We start from the raw sequence: 18,891 nt of genomic DNA, 5'->3' as shown, positions 1-18,891 counted from the left end.
AAGAAACTTAGCTTCTTGCAGGTCCCAATAAGCGGGTAACTACGGTAAGGTAAGGAAGGATGTAATTGGAATTTGTTGAAATATAAGGAGCTACATTGGAATTTTCGTAACAATAGGTGCTAAATTGAAAAGAAAAAAAAAAGAAAAAAACTTCCCATTGGGTTCAAGCATATAAATATTTAGCCCACTATACTTTGAAATAATTATGTTTCATATATTATTTTTTTTCATTACCTAAGGTTTTTATATCTATTATTCGCATGACCTAACATTAAACAAGATGAAAATTTTGTTAATTTTGTTTGAATTTAATTTAAAGGTACTCAACAATTCATTTTTTCATTTAACTAACCCGAACATAACTTAACTAATTATATCTTCACTCCAATCATATGTTGACAAAGTCGAGTCTAACCAACCAACCAACCTGCTCACCTAGATTGGGTAGACCAACCTCATATTATTCTCATCAACAATATCCTCTACAAATGCGATGTCCCACGTTGGTTGGGGAGGAGAACAAACCACCATTTATAAGGGCGTGGAAACCTTTCCCTATCATACGCGTTTTAAAGCCTTGAAGGGAAGTCCAGAAAGAAAAGCCCGAAGAGAACAATATCGGCTAGCGATGGATTTAGATCGTTACAACAACCATATACATACATTGAAAGCCAAAGATTCATACTTTATGAGCATGAGACAGCTTAAACTCTTCGAAAGTTCCATCTAAACTAACTAAAACATCTTGGATCAAATAATCTCAATGATCTGAAAGGCTACTATAATTTTGAAGTTCATATACAATGGTGGTCATCATTCATAACAGATTCCAATAATGAATATATGAAAGTTTTGATCTATCAATTACCCACCAAAGAGAAGTGAAAAGAATCTCCCTAATTGATGAGTTCTGATGGCCACTCAAAAATCCAAGAACCTGCTGTATAACATTTCAAAGTTTATGAAACAAGTGAAGTAACTAAATCAAGTCCCCAAATACAGCATATTACACAAAAGAAAAAGGAATTTGACAAGCTCTTCCCTCTCCTAGCCCAGCCACCAGAGGCTAACACCGTGGTAACGTGGACGAACACGCTTGAATGAATATTCCAAGCCATATCTCTATCTGAACAATTACCCTACAATAACCGATATGTCAGTTAGGAGAATAGGAAACAATTACTTGAAAGGTAGAAGCCCAAGATGCCAAATGCTCTTCCTTCATATTTTCATTCTCAAGGTTATATCGTTTATTTTGATTGTAGATTTGGGTCGATAATGCTCATCCGTGTCCACCTCTTCAATCTCCTGAGGAATACAATGTTTCACAGACATCAATATAATGACGATGTTCAACCAATGATCTTGCAGGAATAGTTACTACATCAAGTACAACAACCAAATGAAATGAAACAGAAAACAATTTAATTAGGTGCATCGATTCCTAAAAAACTGTAAGAAGATGTCAGGTAGAGAATATTCTAGCAGAAGAAGTTCAGTCAGGTCTGAAATTTAAATTTGAAATTTCTCACTCACTAAACTCGATTAGAAGTGAATATCTTAGAAAGTACTTCACAACATAATACAGAAACCAAGTTATTCTCACCTGTACAACGTGTTCTCCCTTAATTACTCGCCCAAAGATAATCAACTTTTCGCTAAGATCTGGAATTGGTGCAGTCGTAATGAAAATCTCGAATCCCTTGTTCTTGGGATTCCCCCTAGGGGTCCCGACTAGAAAAGCATCGTGTTTTAAACTGATTGTGCATAAAAAGTACAACTATCAGGTACAACCGAAATTGAAAAATGGTAACATATCAAACGTCAACGATGAATTACAAGGCACCAACCTTGCATCAGGCTGACTATGATGCTTTCCTCCCAGAATCCAATCTTCTGCGACTCCAAGATCTTGGCTATTTCCGACTTGAATTGAATAGTGTTTTATCACATGGTGAAACAGCATTCCACTAAAACGATTCTTTTGACTGAAAGTCCAATGTTTCAAAGGAGAACGTTTATTTCCACGGGAAATTGTAATACTATTTAAAAGAATAATTAAAAAAAAGAAAGAAAAGCCATGAGAAACTATTAAATTAGAGTTTCAGACAAGCCATGAGAAATTATTTAATTAGAGTTTCAGGCGAACATTATGCCAGAAAAGAGTAAATGCACAATGAACCCCTTTTGAAACTTCATTTTTTGAAGGCGGTGTCAAATGGCAACATTCTATTTGAAATGTTTTCCTCAAGTTTGAAGACCCTCCACAGTATGGAAAATTATATGTTTCATACTTATAATGCTCACCATAAATAAATAAACTCATCAACGACTTCAGGGGCACTTTCTTTGTAAAGTTCCACAACGATTGTGCCCTTTGAAGTACTGAAAACCTAAGAACAGCGAGAAAACATGACGATTATTATAAATTCACAAGTTCATACTGAAGTAGAAGATAAAATTTTGTTTTAGAAAACATCTAAAGATATATAAGGCAGATGGGGGATAAGGGTAAACCTACAGCATATCCAGGTAGATCTGTTTTTTTTGCATCCAAATGTAAAGCTTCGGTCTGTAAAACAAGTAATGATCAGACTCAAAAAGTAGAGATAAATCATGAAATAATACCAAGCTCTTAAAATGCAATGAAAACTTTACGTTATGAAGATAAACTTGCACCATGACGTGCAAAATTATATTAAGGATTATTAGGGAGAATATTAAAAAATGAAAAAGTGAATTGAATCTGCTAACAAATAAACTTAGAAATCATCAACTTCATTCTAAAATAAGAATCAAAATTGACCTACGTACCTCAGAACCTGAAAACCCATTCTCTGATTGAAGTTTTGACCTGAATTGGGATGAAGAAAAGTTAAGCCAGTAGTTGATATTTCAAAACAGCTCCAAATTCCATACAAACAGACCAAACAATTATCATACAGAAATATTGAATTATATTCTGAGTCTCAACCAAGATTGAACAATTTAATCAGTAAGGTATAAGTATTGAAATTCTCATCAATTTCATGAGAATACGAAGTTGGGAAAATGACCGCTCTGATACTAACCTGTTAGACCAATGTCTGTATGTGGTATGAAGGAGAAACACGAACAAAGCAACAATCAAGCTGCATGTCAGAATTGTTGTAAGACCAATCCGCGAGGGTCCTTTCTTCTTTTTGCTTTGTTGAAGCAAAGTTTGCGGCTTAATCCTTGCCATAAATTCGCTTCAGTTTCAAGCTAGAGAGAGTTCCACTGCAGGAATCCATAAAGAAGAATATGAGTCCTTAGAACTTCATAGTTTATACAAGTCATTCCAAATCCAAATTTACAGAATCAGAAATATTGTTCCACTCTACAAAATTCTTACAACTCTAAAGCTGGAAATCCATGCAGCGCCGAAGCGAGCATATGAAGGTAGGTGGCGTTTAAAACACATGATTCACAAGTGTATGGAAAAAGTAAATCAAGAAACTCATCACATAATTACTAAAAAAGGCAAATCTCTCGTCTAAACACCATAAATTCTGAACTATCTAACAAAAATCAAGTGAAATCTACAAACAAGCTCTGAACCACGATCCACCGATCAACCCACAAGAGTGCAAGCGACAACCAATCCATGACCTCGCATGATACTAATTGAATCAAATAGATCAAAGTTAAATCATCCAGTATCTAAACTAATCCCCAGATAATGAAAATTTTCAAGCAAACCAGATGCCGAATGATTCAACAAACTTATGGAACAACTTCGATGAACAAGCCTTGTAGATTTCGCGGGGGAAGAATTACAATAAGTACCTGAAATTTCTCAAACCGCCGCGAATTTCTCTGCAGAGGCAATAAATCTGGCAGTTGAAAAGCCTTTTCTGAATTCAGTAGCCCTTTTGTTCGAAACAGAAAGAATCTCGAGTTCCAAGTTTTTGTTTAAATTTTTATTTTATTTTTATTTTCTACTTTCTTTTTCCAGGTAAAAGACGCTGGAAAAATGAAATGGGCCGGGTTTGGTTTTTCCATGGACCGGCCCAATTATGATGACTCATTTCCCTAAGATTATATATTAAAATTTTATTTTGATATATAATTGGTTTATACGGTCTATTAAATCCCAAAAATTTTACATTATATTCAATTTTATTTTAATATATTATTCAATATTTTTTAAAATTTATAAGTCGAGTAAATACAAAATATTAAATTTTTTTATTATTTTATATTTAATAAAATAATTCATTTAAAAATAATTAATTAAGTTGAGAACGTTTAATTTATAAATTAGAAGTTTAATGATTTATTAGACCCATCACATTTATTTTATTTTTTATTTTTATTTTTTTTTTTAAATTGAATTCTTGAATTTAAGGATTACAGAAATTAAATTGTATTATATGGCATGGCTGAAATATCATAAACTCAGTGATGACTCACCGGAAGGCCTGTAGTCGCTGTAGTAAGGCCAGTTCTTCCCTTCTCCTCTTTCCATGCTGGTAACCAGATCTGCTCTTCCGGTCTGATAGTAGCGTGGAGTTCCAATCGTTCGTAGAATGGTGCTCGAAGCAGCTGCACTTTGCTTTGCAATCTTAATCTATTCAACTTCAGTGGCTTCCGCCGATTCAATCCACGGCTGTGGTGGATTCGTCGAGGTAAATGGACTTGCTTATCCGAGTCGTTATATATGACTAATCGGAGAATGCGCGGGAGTTTCATTTGGAGCTTGGAGTTTGGACTGAGATATTAACCGTTAGATGATGTAGGCTTCGAGTGAGAATGATTGAGCATGAGTTGCGAAGCATCTTAGAAATATTAAGCTTGCTTGTTTTTGTAGCTCCTGATCTGAATTTTAGTGCGCATGCTCAGGATTTGAAGTATTGACTGGACCTCGTGAACTGCGAGATTTAGATTTATGGAAGCGGGAGTTTTGTTTTCGTTCTTCTTTGTCGCTACTTAATTTAGATCTTTCATGTTGCAGGCAAGTTCGTCCTTAATCAAGTCCAGGAAGCCGAATGACGGAAAGTTTGATTATTCTCATATTACGGTATGTATCATTTTTTGTGCCTCTTTTGTTACTATTTCAGCTCGACAACCGTTTTTGGTCAAAAGTTTATGATAGATGATTCCTTGAACTTAGAATTTTCAATCGAGTCCAGGAAGCTGAATGATAGGAAATTGAATATACTAAACTTTAGTTTCTACATTCGAATATCTGCTGAGGCAACATTGTAACTAATACTCGAGTCGTATTTTTATTCATTATATTGCAGGTTGAGCTTCGAACAGTGGATGGATTGGTTAAGGACAGAACTCAATGTGCTCCTAATGGCTACTACTTCATTCCAGTGTATGACAAGGTAATTTTAACGTAGATATTCGCAGAATACATTTCTCACGACAGACTGAATGGGAACTCCACTCTTTCTTTGGTCTATGAGTGCTAGCCATATTACTATTGGAGGATATTGTTCATTTTTCATATTGATCACCTCAATTTACAGGGTTCCTTCGTAATTACGATAAATGGACCAGAAGGGTGGTCTTGGGATCCAGATAAGGTTAATCACCTGCCACTTTTTTTTAACATTACTATCAAGCATTTCAAATTTTCTTGGATACATGGCTCAGTTGTAAATATTGACTTTCCTTAATTTCCGCCATGGACAATTTTCTTAGGTTCCTGTTCTTGTTGATGACACTGGCTGCAACGGGAATGAGGATATAAATTTTCGTTTCACAGGGTTTGTTTGTTTGTTTATTTTTTGTTGAGTTTTTCCAAATATTTTTTTATTTCTCAACGCGTATAATTGTGTATAATAAAATCTACTGTTGAACATCTTTTATTGCAGGTTTACATTATCTGGTAGAGTTACAGGGGCTATCGGGGGAGAGAGCTGTTCAAATATGAATGGTGGTCCAGCAAATGTGAACGTTGAACTTTTGTCTCCTAATGGTGATGTTGTAACTTCGGCATTGACTTCACATGAAGGGAATTATCTTTTCTCAAATATTATACCAGGTTTGAAGATTTTTTTTTTTAAAAAAATTTAATTAGCTTAAAGTTGGTCATATTACATTTTCTCCAAATGCTAGTTGAGTTTACAAATTACCGTTTAGACCTTTTTCCAACTTGTAGTGAAAAAAGAATTGGAACTGACTATACTGGGTAATAGGGTTAACATATGACCCGTTAATTGCAGTGTAAAGTGTTATAAGATGCTACTAAACTCTTATCCATTTTGAAAGGCTGCTTTTTTTCTTTCTTTTATTTATTTATTTATTTTCTTTTTAAGAAAAAAAAAAAGACTTCACGAGATTTTTTTTAATTTTTTAATTTTTTAGAAGGCTAATTGCCTTTGGCAGATCTGTTCAATCATCTATATGTAGTACCTGTATTTTGTTGGTCCCTCAGATTGTGATTTCCCCCTTTAGACCACATTCCTTTGAAAACGAGTGTCCAAATTTTTGATGCATTAGATTTATGTTTTACATGTACACTCGATGGTGCAGGGAGATATAACTTACACGCTTCACACCCCGACTTAAAAGTTGAAGTTAGAGGTTCCACAGAGGTGTGGTGCTTTTCATCCCTCGACTCCTAAATCATTTTTAGTTTTAAGGTTACTGTGCCCCTCTATTAGTGATTTTAATTTCTACTGTGAGTCACACCTCTAGTGTCCACAGCAAATTTTAATATGATTATTGACAGGATTGGGATTTATGGGTCATTTATAACGAGGGATCTTTTATGCAGGTTGAATTGGGCTTTGGAAACAGGATTGTCAATGAATTCTTTTATGTCGCAGGTTATGATGTCCGTGGATTTGTTGTTGCTCAGGTAAACAGTCCTTTGGGAACAACACTCACAATTATTCCTCCATTATTTTTTTATGAACATTCTACTCTCTTCTATTATTTTATTTTCATTTGGTTGATATTGTTGTGACCAGAACACATTTTAATCATAACCTCAAAGTGTTGCGTTTTGAGAAAAAAATACAGAAGGCTTTTTTTTTTTTTTGTTGTTGTTGTTGTTGTTGTTGTTGAGAAAATTGAACTAGGAAATCCATTAACGAACCCTATCTTATAAGATGAGATTTTTTGTTTTCAGCTTTTGGATTTCCACTTCAAGCAAGCTTTCTTTTCACCATCTTTTATGTGTAGACAGTAAGTTTGTGTGTTTGTTTTGGTAGGGAAACCCAATTTTGGGAGTTCATTTTTATTTATTCTCAGACGATGTTAAAGAGGTTGATTGTCCACAAGGTCCTGGTAATTCTCCTGGACAAAGAAAAGCTCTATGTCATGCTGTATCTGATGCTGATGGGATGTTTAGATTCCAAGCGATACCTTGCGGTAATTATCTATTTATTGGTTGTCAACCATTCTAATTATCGAAGTTCTTCTGTGGAGTTGAATTAGGGTTGCTTGTTTCTCTGGACTATTATTCCAGTGGCTAATTGTAGGAGGCTTAGTTTATATTTTTGTTTTAAACCTTTTCTTTTGATGTCATTTAAATTTTTCCCTCTGAGTTTTAGTTCTAAATTTTTTCTGAACTAAAAAGAAATTTTCTTTGTCTGAATTACAACAAATATCAGCAGCTGTAGCATCTTTCACGTGCCTAATCTTAATTGGTTAATTTTCCTACAGGCCGTTATGAGCTTTTGCCATACTATAAGGGTGAAAATACTATTTTTGATGTTTCACCTAGCATCATCTCTGTGAATGTTGAGCACCAACACATTACAATTTCTCAAAAATTTCAGGTACCGAATGTTATTTCCACCATGTACTGTCAGCAGTTTATTGAACTTGAATTAGAGGATTGTATAAGTATACGATCTAGCATGATCCCTACGTGCTATCGAAGTTTCTTGTCATGGTGCTTCTTCACTTTTTTTTTTCTTAATAATTTGAAAAATGAAAAAAACTTTAAAGCAGGTGAAACTAAGGCCAAATCAATTAGTTTGGTCTTCTGAATTTCCTCGTGCCTATATTCTCTTTTTCTCTGTCTCCAATATAACAGCGAATTTAAATTTCATCAACGAAAAGTTTCATTTCTTGTTAATAAGAAACAGTCAGTCTACATATAATTTTGTTTCCATCCTGACCGATACCCATAATTGAGTTGGGTTTTAGCCTTTTATGTAGTTTATCCAAGTTTACTTATATATGGAGTATGGAGCTTCTTTTATGTTGGTTTGTTTGTTTCTAAGTCTTTCGGACAAAGTTGTTGGAAAAGTTCTTGCTTCTTTAAATGTTTATTTATTTTCGTGGCTAATCTCTATTTGGTAGTATTTGATATTTGTACTTTTTTTTTATTTTTCACCCCCTTTGGGAGTTTGTATCCCTCGAACATTTATTCCTTTTCATTATATCAATGAGAAGTTGTCTCTTGTTAAAAAAAAAAAAAAAAAAAAAAACTGCCACTTTTAGTTATTATTCTGATGATAGTGAAGAAACATTGTTGATGTAAAAAAGAAAATAAAAGACGAGAAAAATTTCATTGGGTTAAGCTTCATCAAGCAAGTAGAAGAGAAGAGCATAATAGGGTTAAGCTTCACCAAAATGTCATCGTCTTAATCTTGTACCTTCTTTAGGCATGAATTGAATAAGTTGGAAGTTACCATGTATAAGTGTAATTTAATGAGTGTTTATTTACTTTGACTTAAAAAAAAATCGAAGTTTTCTGATTCTTGCTGGTTTGCTTAGGTTACTGGATTTTCTGTTGGCGGCCGTGTTGTTGATGCGAATGACTCAGGAGTTGAAGGTGTCAAAATTATAGTGGATGGTCATGAAAGAGCAGTCACTGACAAGAAAGGGTTCTACAAGCTTGATCAGGTATAATATATTGTTTCATGACTCACTGATTAATAAAGAAAAAAAAAACAAAAAAAAAAAAAACAAATTGTACTACTCAAGAGTTTAGTTCTTGTTTTGTGCACACTGGAATTGCTATGATAGCTATTCGAATAAATGGTCAGTGGTAAAGCAATCTTATCTGTTCATGAAGTTTTTACGTAATTTCTTTTATTTTAGTTGAATATCATCTGGTTGTAGTCAGAACTCAGTACACTTTTTATTTAATTTAATTTAATTAATTAATTATTATTATTATTTATAAGAAACTTACAAGGAAGTATATTCAAGCCATCCAAACATGTCTAGTACAGGAAACCCCCTCTCAAAGAAAAAATATCACATAAATGCTTTCCAATTTATAATGATTATGGAAATATTGTGTTTAAAAGATGTGGTTTGAACTCCATCAAGAGGCTAAATTCTGTATACTATAAACAAAAGTGGCCTTAGTGTTCAATTTGTACTGGAAAAGTCAGGTTCCTTTCTGTTAAGTCTTTTTCCTCTCCTATCCACTCATGGGGGTGGCACACCGGTGTATATACATCAAGTGACAGTTATAAGAATGATTTTGTAATTTCATGCTATCGATGAAATTCTCATACTTCATTTCTCTTTCAAAAAGAAAACACAAAAGTTGTAAGAATGATGAGGAAACACCAATATCCAATGACATTCAGGGATAGAAGTACCCATTGTGCAGGGACAATCATTTTGGTCCCAATAAGGTTGTGATCATTCTTGACCCACAAACATCTGAACACTAGATTGATATTAGCCTCTGCAGAAAATTTTCTTTATTATTAAAAATATCTGAAGGCCTTCGAACTCTTCAGCAGATGAATCTTTTGGCTACTCTAAAAATTGGTGCCGATTTCTTTTTTACAGTTGTTAATAATCTTATGAAGCCTTTGCTAGCTCAGGTTACCTTCAGCATTAATACCCTGTCAGCTATTTTATTCAAATGGTTTTTTTACGCCTTATCCATCAAATTTGAAGCCAAACATCTGCTAGCTCCCCTGGCATAATTTGAAGTTCAAATGCCTGAAAGATAGTTGTAAATTCTTGTTAGAGTTGAACAGTAGTTTATTTTAGGTTACTCTTTAGCATGTGTTTGTATGATTAAATTTGTTTTTCTATTGATGTATTATATATAATTTTGATGATTGTGATCATTATTTTAATAATTGTTTTAATGTTTTAGGTTACTTCTAACCATTATACAATTGAAGCTAGAAAGGAGCATTTCAAATTCAACAAACTGGACAACTATTTGGTAGGGTATCAATTAAAAGATATCTTCATGCTTTTTCTCTTAAGCTTCAGTATATACATTACTCTTGCTGCGACACTAAAGTCTATGTAGGAATTAGTAGTCTTCAATTCAATACGAAGGTGTTATTTTCTTGTCCTTTCTTATTCCTTTTTTATTTGCATATTCAGGTACTGCCAAACATGATTTCTGTTGCTGATATTAAAGCAACTTTTTATGATGTCTGTGGTGTTGTTCAGACTATTGGAGATGGTTACAAGTCCAAGGCAATATTTATATCCCTTAATCTCTCTTTGTAAATGTACTTTGCATGTCAAATGATTTGTTTCCATATTATGGTCTGACCTTTAGGTAGCATTGACCAATGGACCAGAAAATGTTGAACCTCAAGTCAAACAAACTGATGAAAGTGGCAACTTTTGTTTTGAGGTATGTTTCCCCGAAGTAGTGGCAATACTTTTTACGTTCCTCCTATTAGCCAAAGTTGGATGGAGATTTTTATTTATTTATTTATTAGTTTTTTGGAACAAGAAATCGAGTTTTCATTGAGAAAAATGAAATAATATAAAAGGGCATAGACAAGAAGCGAAAGAGAGTACCACAGGAAAACCCTCAGAAGAGTTAGGGGTCCAAAGCCTAGAGATTAACAAATGTGGCGAAGAGGATTTGAAGTTTTTGTGGTGTTTGATTCCTTATTAGGTGAATGGAAGATTAATAAATATCTGTATGCTAACTATATGGTCCAAGTTATAGTTAACACTTGCTTTGTATTTTGATATTTTGGCAATTCTGCAAGTTATTTTTGCTATTGAGATCCTTTTACCTTCTAGTCATCTATCTAGCCATGTCTCTTATTGTGTTATGCATCTTTCAGGTCCCACCTGGTGAATATCGCCTATCTGCTATGGCAATTTCTCCAGAAAGTGCTCCTGGTCTACTGTTCTCGCCATCTTATGTTGATGTTACAGTCAAAAGCCCCTTATTGAATGTTGCTTTTTCACAGGTAATATTCTGAATTTCTGTGGAGCTTTAGTCTTATGATACTCTAGCTGCTTGTAAACTATTGATGAAGCCATGAATAATATTAAAAAGGATATTCTCATCTTCCTGCTTTCAGACTATTTGTTAGTTTCTTCCCATGATAGGGTTTTCTTTATCTGCTTCTGTTGATTTAATTTATTTCTTACAATTGGTTATCAAGGCACTAGTCAATATACTCGGTTCTGTAACATGCAAAGAGAGATGTGGTTCATCAGTATCTATTACCCTTCAGAGATTGGCTGGTAATCTTATTAGTGAGAAGAAGACTATCAGTTTGACAGAAAAAAGTAACGAGTTTCAATTTCAAGGTGTCATCCCTGGTAAATACAGGATAGAGGTATAGCTATCTTACCTTGCCGTTTATATTTTTTCTTTGGCTACTTCTTAGTTTGTGCCTATTTGATATGGTCATAGAAAATTACAGAACTTGGCTGTAGATGGAATTTGTGCATAGTTCTCCCATGCCCTGCCCTGCCCTTTATATTTTGAATTTCATCTGAGTTGTAGCGTTGTTGTTGGTATGGGTGCTGGAAATGGTTTATGTCATTTGGATCATCCCATCATTTTACTTATTAATATAATGTTCCTTTTCCATGGATTCTTTTTTTAAAATTTTATGTGATTATTAGCACTTTCTGTCTCATCATATGTTCTGCTTGGGCATCCTTTCAAGGGCAAAAAGGAGATTCTTTGGTGCAATCTTATTAGAGTTTTCTTTTGAACCATTTGAGGTAGAGCAAACAGTCGCATATTTTGTGAAAAGGAGAGATCCTTTAATCGTTTTCTTGAATCTCTGGTTTTTCTGGTGTAAAAATTACCATTTCTTAAATATTTGACTGTCTCTTATCTCACATCCCATTGGACACTTTCTTTTTGTAATTCCGAGGTCATAGGAAATCTGCCTTCTTTTTGTAATTTCATCACATCGTTGAAATTATAGTCATTTTTCTCTCTAAATCAGCTTTTTTTTTTTAGCTCCATATCCTTTGGTATTTGAATTTTGAACATAGATAAACATGCTGAGCAATTATCTTTTAATAGGCCTCACACTCTTCCACTCAAGGTGTGCTTGGAAAAGATGATTGGTGCTGGGAGCAAAGCTCAATTGAAGTCGATGTTGGTATTGAGGATGTACATGGAATTGAATTTATTCAAAAAGGTTACTGGGTTAACGTTATATCTACTCATGATGTGGATGCCTATCTTTCTCAAATGAATGGATCACCTATGAACTTGAAAATCAAGGTTAGTTCTTCTTCAAGTTTCGAGATTTTGTTTTACTTTCTATGGGTGTACCAGGCACGACACTGTAATTAGTTCCTGTGTTATGCAGAAAGGTTCTCAGCACATATGTGTGGAGTCTCCTGGAGTGCACGAAGTTCAGTTTTCCAACTCTTGTATCTTCTTTGGGAGCTCATCCACTAAAATAGATACATTAAACCTAGAGGTATTGTACTGTTACAAATTTGTGTTTGATGTTTATACTACTGTATATTATTTATGTGAGATCAATTTTTTCCTCTTCTTTTTGCCAAATATTTGACAGCCCATCTATTTGAGAGGAGAAAAATATCTACTGAAGGGGCAAATTAATGTTGATCCAGTCTCACTTGGTGCATATGAATTACCTGAGAGTATTCTGTTGAGCATTGTGGGTGCTGGAGGCAGTGTGATTGATAATACTGAAGCCAAACTTACCTCCGATGTCAAGGATCAGCTGAATTCTGCCTTGTACGAGTACTCTGTTTGGGCTAGCTTTGGAGAGGAAATTACCTTTGTTCCTGTGGATACCAGGTCTGCATACTTTGAATACTATGTAGGTGCCACTTTTTGATGAACTAAACTTGATTGTTTGATATACAAGGATAGAGTCTTATCCCTCTTGATTGAAACTTACCTGTATTTTTTCACTTGCATCCTGAACACCCATTCTTACATTTTAGTGACACAAATACAGTAATGGAGGATTGCTTTCTTTCTATTAGGTTCTTGGGAGTGATGTGGGATGTTCTTATTATTTAGCTTGGACTTTGTCCTTTCTTGTATATGTCTCTGTGTGTGTGCGTGTGCAATCCTTTAGCTTGGGATTTGTCCTCTCTGTGCATATCATTTCAGCTGATGTTGAAGAATTTGTTGGAGGTTTGAGTGAAATGAACTTCCTATGTCTTGCACCCCCCCTCCCAAAAAAAGAAAAGAAAAGAGACAATGTTCGGGTGCCATTAAAGAAGAATTTGAACCTTCGCTTATCTGATCACTTTTAAGTTAAATACTTTGAGCTATTACTGCACTGCAATGTTCTTGACTCAGAACTATGGTTGTAGGAATCTGGAGAAGAAGATCTTATTTTATCCTAGACAACACCATGTGAGCTAGTTTTTCTTTTTCTTTTCAAGTTTAAGAGGTATTAAATGATCATTACTGTAAGCTTAATGTCCAATATGTCTTCATCAGGTCTTGGTGAAAAATGATGGATGTCAAGATTCTATCCCTACATTTTTTGGTAGGTTGGGTTTATACATTGAAGGATCAGTTTCTCCTCCTCTTTCTGGGGTTCATATCAGGATTATTGCTGCTGGAGACAGTTCCACTGCTTCCCTCAAGAATGGGGAGTTGGTATTTCAAACTTCCACTGATGTTGAAGGCTCGTTTGTTGGGGGACCTTTATATGATGACATAACTTACAGAGTTGAGGCTATGAAGGTCCGTAATATTTATTTTGACAGTCATTTTGCATTCTCTGTTATTTGCCTAACGTAGTCAAGAATTTATACTTTCTGCTTTCATTTGTTAGTGCTCTTGGAGAATTCCCATTCTAGGTTGCACCATTCTCTCTGCTGATTACCATGACTAGCAGTTACTCAACTTTATACTGATTTCACTCTTACCACACATATAATAATAAAACAAATTTACTCAGATTGCACACATATGATAAATTGATCAGTGAGCCACCATGTAGTTCATTACCTCCGAGACTTGAACTGGACTATTCTAACCGCATGATGAGCACTCTTTGATTTACTTTCTTATCTCTCAATGCCATTCCTTATCAATAAGAGAGATTTTAAACCTGATCATCTCTTCTTCAACGAGCAAGATCGTAAATCCATACATCTTTATTTTTTTGTGCTCAGGCAGAATATTTGTTTCTCATCTTTGCCAACTGTTTTTCCCATTTTTGCTAACATCTCAATTTGCAGTCTGGCTTTCATTTGGAGCATGTTGGACCTTATTCATTTTCATGTCAGAAGCTTGGTCAAATTTCTGTGAAAATTCATGCTAGAGATAATAGTGAAGAACCTATTCCTTCAGTTCTATTATCTCTGAGTGGTGACAATGGTTATAGAAATAACTCAGTGTCTAATGCTGGTGGAGTTTTCCTCTTCAGTGATCTTTTCCCTGGAACTTTCTATTTGCGTCCATTACTGAAGGTACTTGAAAATTTTATTTAAAACGTTCTGTTTTGTTTCGTCCTTGGTCGTCTGTAGTAGCATATACAATAGTTGGGACCATATTGGTGGTACGAGGATTTAACATGAATTATTTTGATACTTATTTTGAAATTCCTTCGGGCCCCTTTTGGATGTTAAACGTTTCATTGTTGATAATTTGTGCTCGTTCAAAAGAATCCGTCGCATTTGCTTCAATTTGGTTATTTGGAAATTTCTGGGAAAGAGCCTACCTTTCACGTTTGATTCTCTGTCTCTTAGATGGTCTAGTTTGTTGTTACTTCTTTTTCCTATTGGAGGACATCTCATCCTCCTTCTTGTAATGTCTAAAACATGATTGTCAGTTAAAAAAAAAAAGGGATTTTTCTTCCATAACGTTTTAATTTGAACTTCTTAATCTCAGGTAAGAGTTATTTACTTTTATCTTGATGAAAAGATATTACAATGGATAGAGAGGAAAAGATTTAGCCTAGGCTCTTGAAAAACGAAGACTGAAGTACCCTTGAAATTGTTAAAACAAGATTAACTTAATATCAGAAAACTCATTTGTAACTTTGGTTAACTTATTCTATGAATGACTGGGGTTGATATTGCCTTTTGTCGAGGTTACCTTCTTGTGGAACATAATATAAAATTGTGTTGTAAGAATACTAATAGTCTAATATAGGGGACTGGAGTATAATATTCAGTTGTAAGTCATCAAAAGTATTTAGGACGCTTTGCAACAATATTATTTATTTTTTAATTTTTGATGAGAAACTGAAGGCTGTAATCATAAAGTGTTTTGAAACTATTGTTGTAATTTATACTCTATGAATTTGATAATTTACTCTGTTTTGTAGGAGTATGCCTTCTCACCTGCAGCTCAGACAATAGAACTTGGTTCTGGGGAATCCAGAGAAGTTAATTTCCAGGCTACTCGTGTGGCTTACAGGTTTCTTATTGCCTCCTCTATGTGTTTTTTTCTTCTTTCATATTTATTGTGTGTTTTTGGGAGTAGGTTTTTGGAGTGCTTTGAGAATGGCGTGTTTAAATAATTTTATTTTCCATCTTTGTAGTATTTTGCACAATTTTTAAAAACATTTTTATGTATTCAAAAGGTTATCAAGACTTAAGGAGTGTGATTAATTAGTTGAATTAGTTCTAGGATATTGAAAAATACTTCCAGACACGTTTTAAGAGTATATTATCTCAAAAACTTGACGTACTTGTCTCTAGATTCTATTTCTTGCAATATTATTACGACAATTTACATTTAGGGAATGGTAGCTGATTGCGCAATTTAAATAGTAGGCCACTGTTAACATTTTCCTGAATCACAATTCGGATGCCAACATTTTCCTTAAAATAGTGTCATTCCTCTTACATTAAAACCCTTGGGGAAACCCTTGAACTGTTCAATCCTCTAGAAAGGAGGAAAAGCCATTTTGAAGTAAAACACGTTGAATTAAGTTAGATTTGTTGTATTGCAAGCTGCTAAAGTTGTTCCTTTAAACTTGTTCAGCGCTATAGGTGTGGTGACGCTATTATCTGGCCAACCAAAAGAAGGTGTTTCAGTTGAGGCCAGATCAGAAACAAAGGGGTATTATGAGGAAACAAAGACAGATGCATCCGGACATTATCGTTTGAGGGGACTGCTCCCTGAGACGACTTACACAATAAGAGTTGTTCAAAGAGACGATCAGGGCGGTACCAGAATTGAGCGTGCATCTCCTGGAGCAATAACTGCCAAGGTCTGATGTAGCCAATTTTACATGGGAACTTCGTAAAACATATGCAAGTGTATCCATTCCTAGTGCTACTGTTTTATACATCTGAAATTTATATATTGAACAATTTCGTAGGTTGGATCAGAAGATGTCAAGGGATTGGATTTCCTGGTCTTTGAACGCCCTGAATTTACCATTTTGAGTGGCCATGTCGAAGGAAAGAAAATTGAGGGACTAAAGTCAGGTTTGCAAGTGGAAATCAAGTCAGCGAGTGAGACTTCTAAAGTTGAGTCCGTATTCCCCCTTCCACTATCAAACTTTTTCCAGGTGAAGGGCTTACCTAAGGGTAAGTACCTTGTCAAGCTACGATCAAGTGAGCCATTAGGCACCATCAAATTTGAGTCTAGCATAATTGAGGCTGATTTGGAGGTGAATAACCAAATTAACGTGGGCCCACTGAAATACAAAATTGAAGATTATCACCACAAACTGGTTAGTGTTACTCTCTGCCAGATAGCACTTTTGTTCTAATCTTCCAGGAAACTTAGCTGAAGTTCATCTCACTTTTGTTGTACTTCCACTTGGCTAGTTCAGTAACTAAACTGCTCTCTTTCTCTCTTCCTCCTTCTCAACCTCCCCCCTCCTTGTTCTGCAGGACTTGTCTCCAGCTCCGGTACTCCCGCTCGTTAGCGGAATCTTCGTGATCATCCTTTTTGCCAGCATTCCAAGGTAATACGAATACATTTTCTTCAAATCAACTATTCGGGACAGCCTGAGCGAGAATTATAACTCCTTTAACTCATCTTTTGTTTAAAGACTCAAAGATTTTTATCAAGCCACGGTGGGAACATCATCATCTGGGTTCACAGTAACAACAAAGAAAGAAGTACGGAAACCAGTTTTGAGAAAAAAGACGTACTGAGAAGCAAGCAACTTCCATTTGTTCAAATTTCTGATTAGCTCAATTGGCAACCAACCAACCTAACGCAGCTGGGGAACACTTTCACGGTAGGCTTACAATTTTATTACTTAAACTTAGAGATCAATGTTTGGCATAATTTTTTTTTGACTGACTGGTCGCTGTAGGAGGCAGGCTTGGTGCAATGTTTATTCTCCACCATGTCAGTATGATTCTTCTAGCAATTACTCAGGTTCTTAGTCAACTCATTTTCACATTTAGAACATAATGAGTGTTAGAAAGACATTATTTTTAATGATGGACCAGGCAATGTGCTTCAACTTCGGCCTTTTTGCTTCAAAATTTACAAAGATTTCAAGAAGAATATCTTCAGAAATGTAGAAAAGGTACAATTCCAATATAGTTTCATTGGTTACCATTGGTTTTCTACTTTCTACTTTCTACTTTCCTGATGTTGATTGACATTTCTTAGAATACTCTATTTCTAGTCTTAAGTCGAGAATATTTAAAACTTATAATTGTATCAATTATTCGGAATATTTTTACGAGCGAATCAATTTTAACCTTAGAAAACCATTAGACTTCTTTAAGAAAACCATTAATGCTTCAATTCTTATAGGTAGGTGGATTTCATTTTTTTTCTATTTTTTTTCACTCTGTTTTGAAAAAAATTAGGTAATTACATGTATATGATAGGATTCTTTTGGAGAAAAAATTTTGTTTTAATAAATTTTAGTTGATTTTAAAATTTTAAAATTTTAAAATAGAAGCAAGTAAATGTTCTGATAACTTTTGTTCCTTAAAAGATGATTGTTAGTGTAATTTGGTTGACCTAATGATTTGTCTTATTATAATTTATCATTTCATTATTTTTTAATTACTTTTACACTATAATCTGTGAATTATTTTCTAGGAATGTATTATAAAAAACCCAAATAAAATTTTAACACGATTAACCTCCCTTTTAATTGTTGTGATTGATATTCCTATTTTAATTGTCGTTAACCTTAGAGCGTATAACTTTGATATGATTTTGTATAACTTTGATATGATTTTTAAAAAAGTAACGTATAATAATTTTGAGCATGAAAAAATGATTTAACCAATTCAAATTCAATTCCAAATAGTAACTAACAAAGTTGACATATTATGTTAGAACTAAATCATATATACTCATCTCCTCTCGAGAGCCATGTCCTAACCTTAGTCGTGCCAATAGATTGGTAAATCTTCAAATGTCGAACAAAGGACTCCAAAAGAAAAGGAGTCGAGCCTCCTCGAAGGCAGTAAAAAATGACTAAGACTCCAAAAGAGTCTAGCCTCGATTAAGGGGAGGTGTTGGATGATGGAAGTCCCACGTCGGCTAATTTAGGGGATGATCATGGGTTTATAAACAAATAATACTCTCTCCATGACTAAGACTGCAAAGTAGTCTAAATACTCTCTCCATGAGTAAGACTGCTCTAAATACTCTCTCCATGACTAAGACTGCAAAGGAGTCTAGCCTCGTTAAGGGGAGGTGTTGGATGATGGAAGTCCCACATCGGCTTTAGGGAATGTTCATGGTTTTATAAACAAATAATACTCTATCCATTGGACTCTTTCCATGAGTAAGAGTGCAAAGGAGTCTAAATACTCTCTCCATGA

General features: G+C 34.5%; 2 protein-coding genes across 4 annotated transcripts; one reads left to right on the top strand and one right to left on the bottom strand.

The window, feature by feature from the left end:
* Window positions 1-755: 755 nt before the first annotated feature.
* LOC111806733 (peptidyl-prolyl cis-trans isomerase CYP21-4) lies at window positions 756-3,943 on the bottom strand. Its single transcript, XM_023692171.2, has 8 exons — window positions 3,808-3,943; window positions 3,072-3,258; window positions 2,815-2,854; window positions 2,522-2,572; window positions 2,308-2,393; window positions 1,851-1,988; window positions 1,607-1,757; window positions 756-1,308 (listed from the first exon to the last, which is right to left on the bottom strand). The coding sequence occupies exons 2-8, from the start codon at window positions 3,221-3,223 to the stop codon at window positions 1,222-1,224; spliced, it is 705 nt and encodes a 234-aa protein (XP_023547939.2). The 5' UTR covers window positions 3,224-3,258; window positions 3,808-3,943; the 3' UTR covers window positions 756-1,221.
* A 459-nt stretch (window positions 3,944-4,402) lies between these two features.
* LOC111806727 (uncharacterized) lies at window positions 4,403-17,689 on the top strand. Of its 3 annotated transcripts, none has more exons than XR_015423211.1 (28): window positions 4,403-4,649; window positions 4,976-5,041; window positions 5,268-5,354; window positions 5,499-5,555; window positions 5,674-5,738; window positions 5,847-6,016; window positions 6,508-6,569; window positions 6,752-6,835; window positions 7,191-7,350; window positions 7,645-7,760; window positions 8,707-8,835; window positions 10,058-10,129; window positions 10,297-10,392; window positions 10,478-10,555; window positions 11,001-11,129; window positions 11,328-11,504; window positions 12,209-12,412; window positions 12,501-12,614; window positions 12,714-12,961; window positions 13,489-13,531; window positions 13,619-13,867; window positions 14,368-14,598; window positions 15,459-15,550; window positions 16,121-16,349; window positions 16,461-16,817; window positions 16,981-17,054; window positions 17,142-17,333; window positions 17,419-17,689. XR_015423211.1 is itself a non-coding variant. In XM_023692163.2 (27 exons), the coding sequence occupies exons 1-27, from the start codon at window positions 4,551-4,553 to the stop codon at window positions 17,245-17,247; spliced, it is 3,594 nt and encodes a 1,197-aa protein (XP_023547931.2). In that variant the 5' UTR covers window positions 4,403-4,550; the 3' UTR covers window positions 17,248-17,689. The 3 variants fall into 3 exon arrangements, 1 of the variants encoding a protein (XP_023547931.2); XR_002816864.2 differs by having other exon boundaries at window positions 17,412-17,689; XM_023692163.2 differs by having other exon boundaries at window positions 17,142-17,689.
* Window positions 17,690-18,891: the final 1,202 nt, after the last annotated feature.

This window comes from Cucurbita pepo, chromosome 12 (assembly GCF_057944985.1).
Source record: "Cucurbita pepo subsp. pepo isolate OVF chromosome 12, ASM5794498v1, whole genome shotgun sequence".
NCBI classification, from domain to species: domain Eukaryota; kingdom Viridiplantae; phylum Streptophyta; class Magnoliopsida; order Cucurbitales; family Cucurbitaceae; genus Cucurbita; species Cucurbita pepo.
Note: the sequence above shows the minus strand (reverse complement) of the source record. Positions and strands in the feature narration are given on the sequence as shown.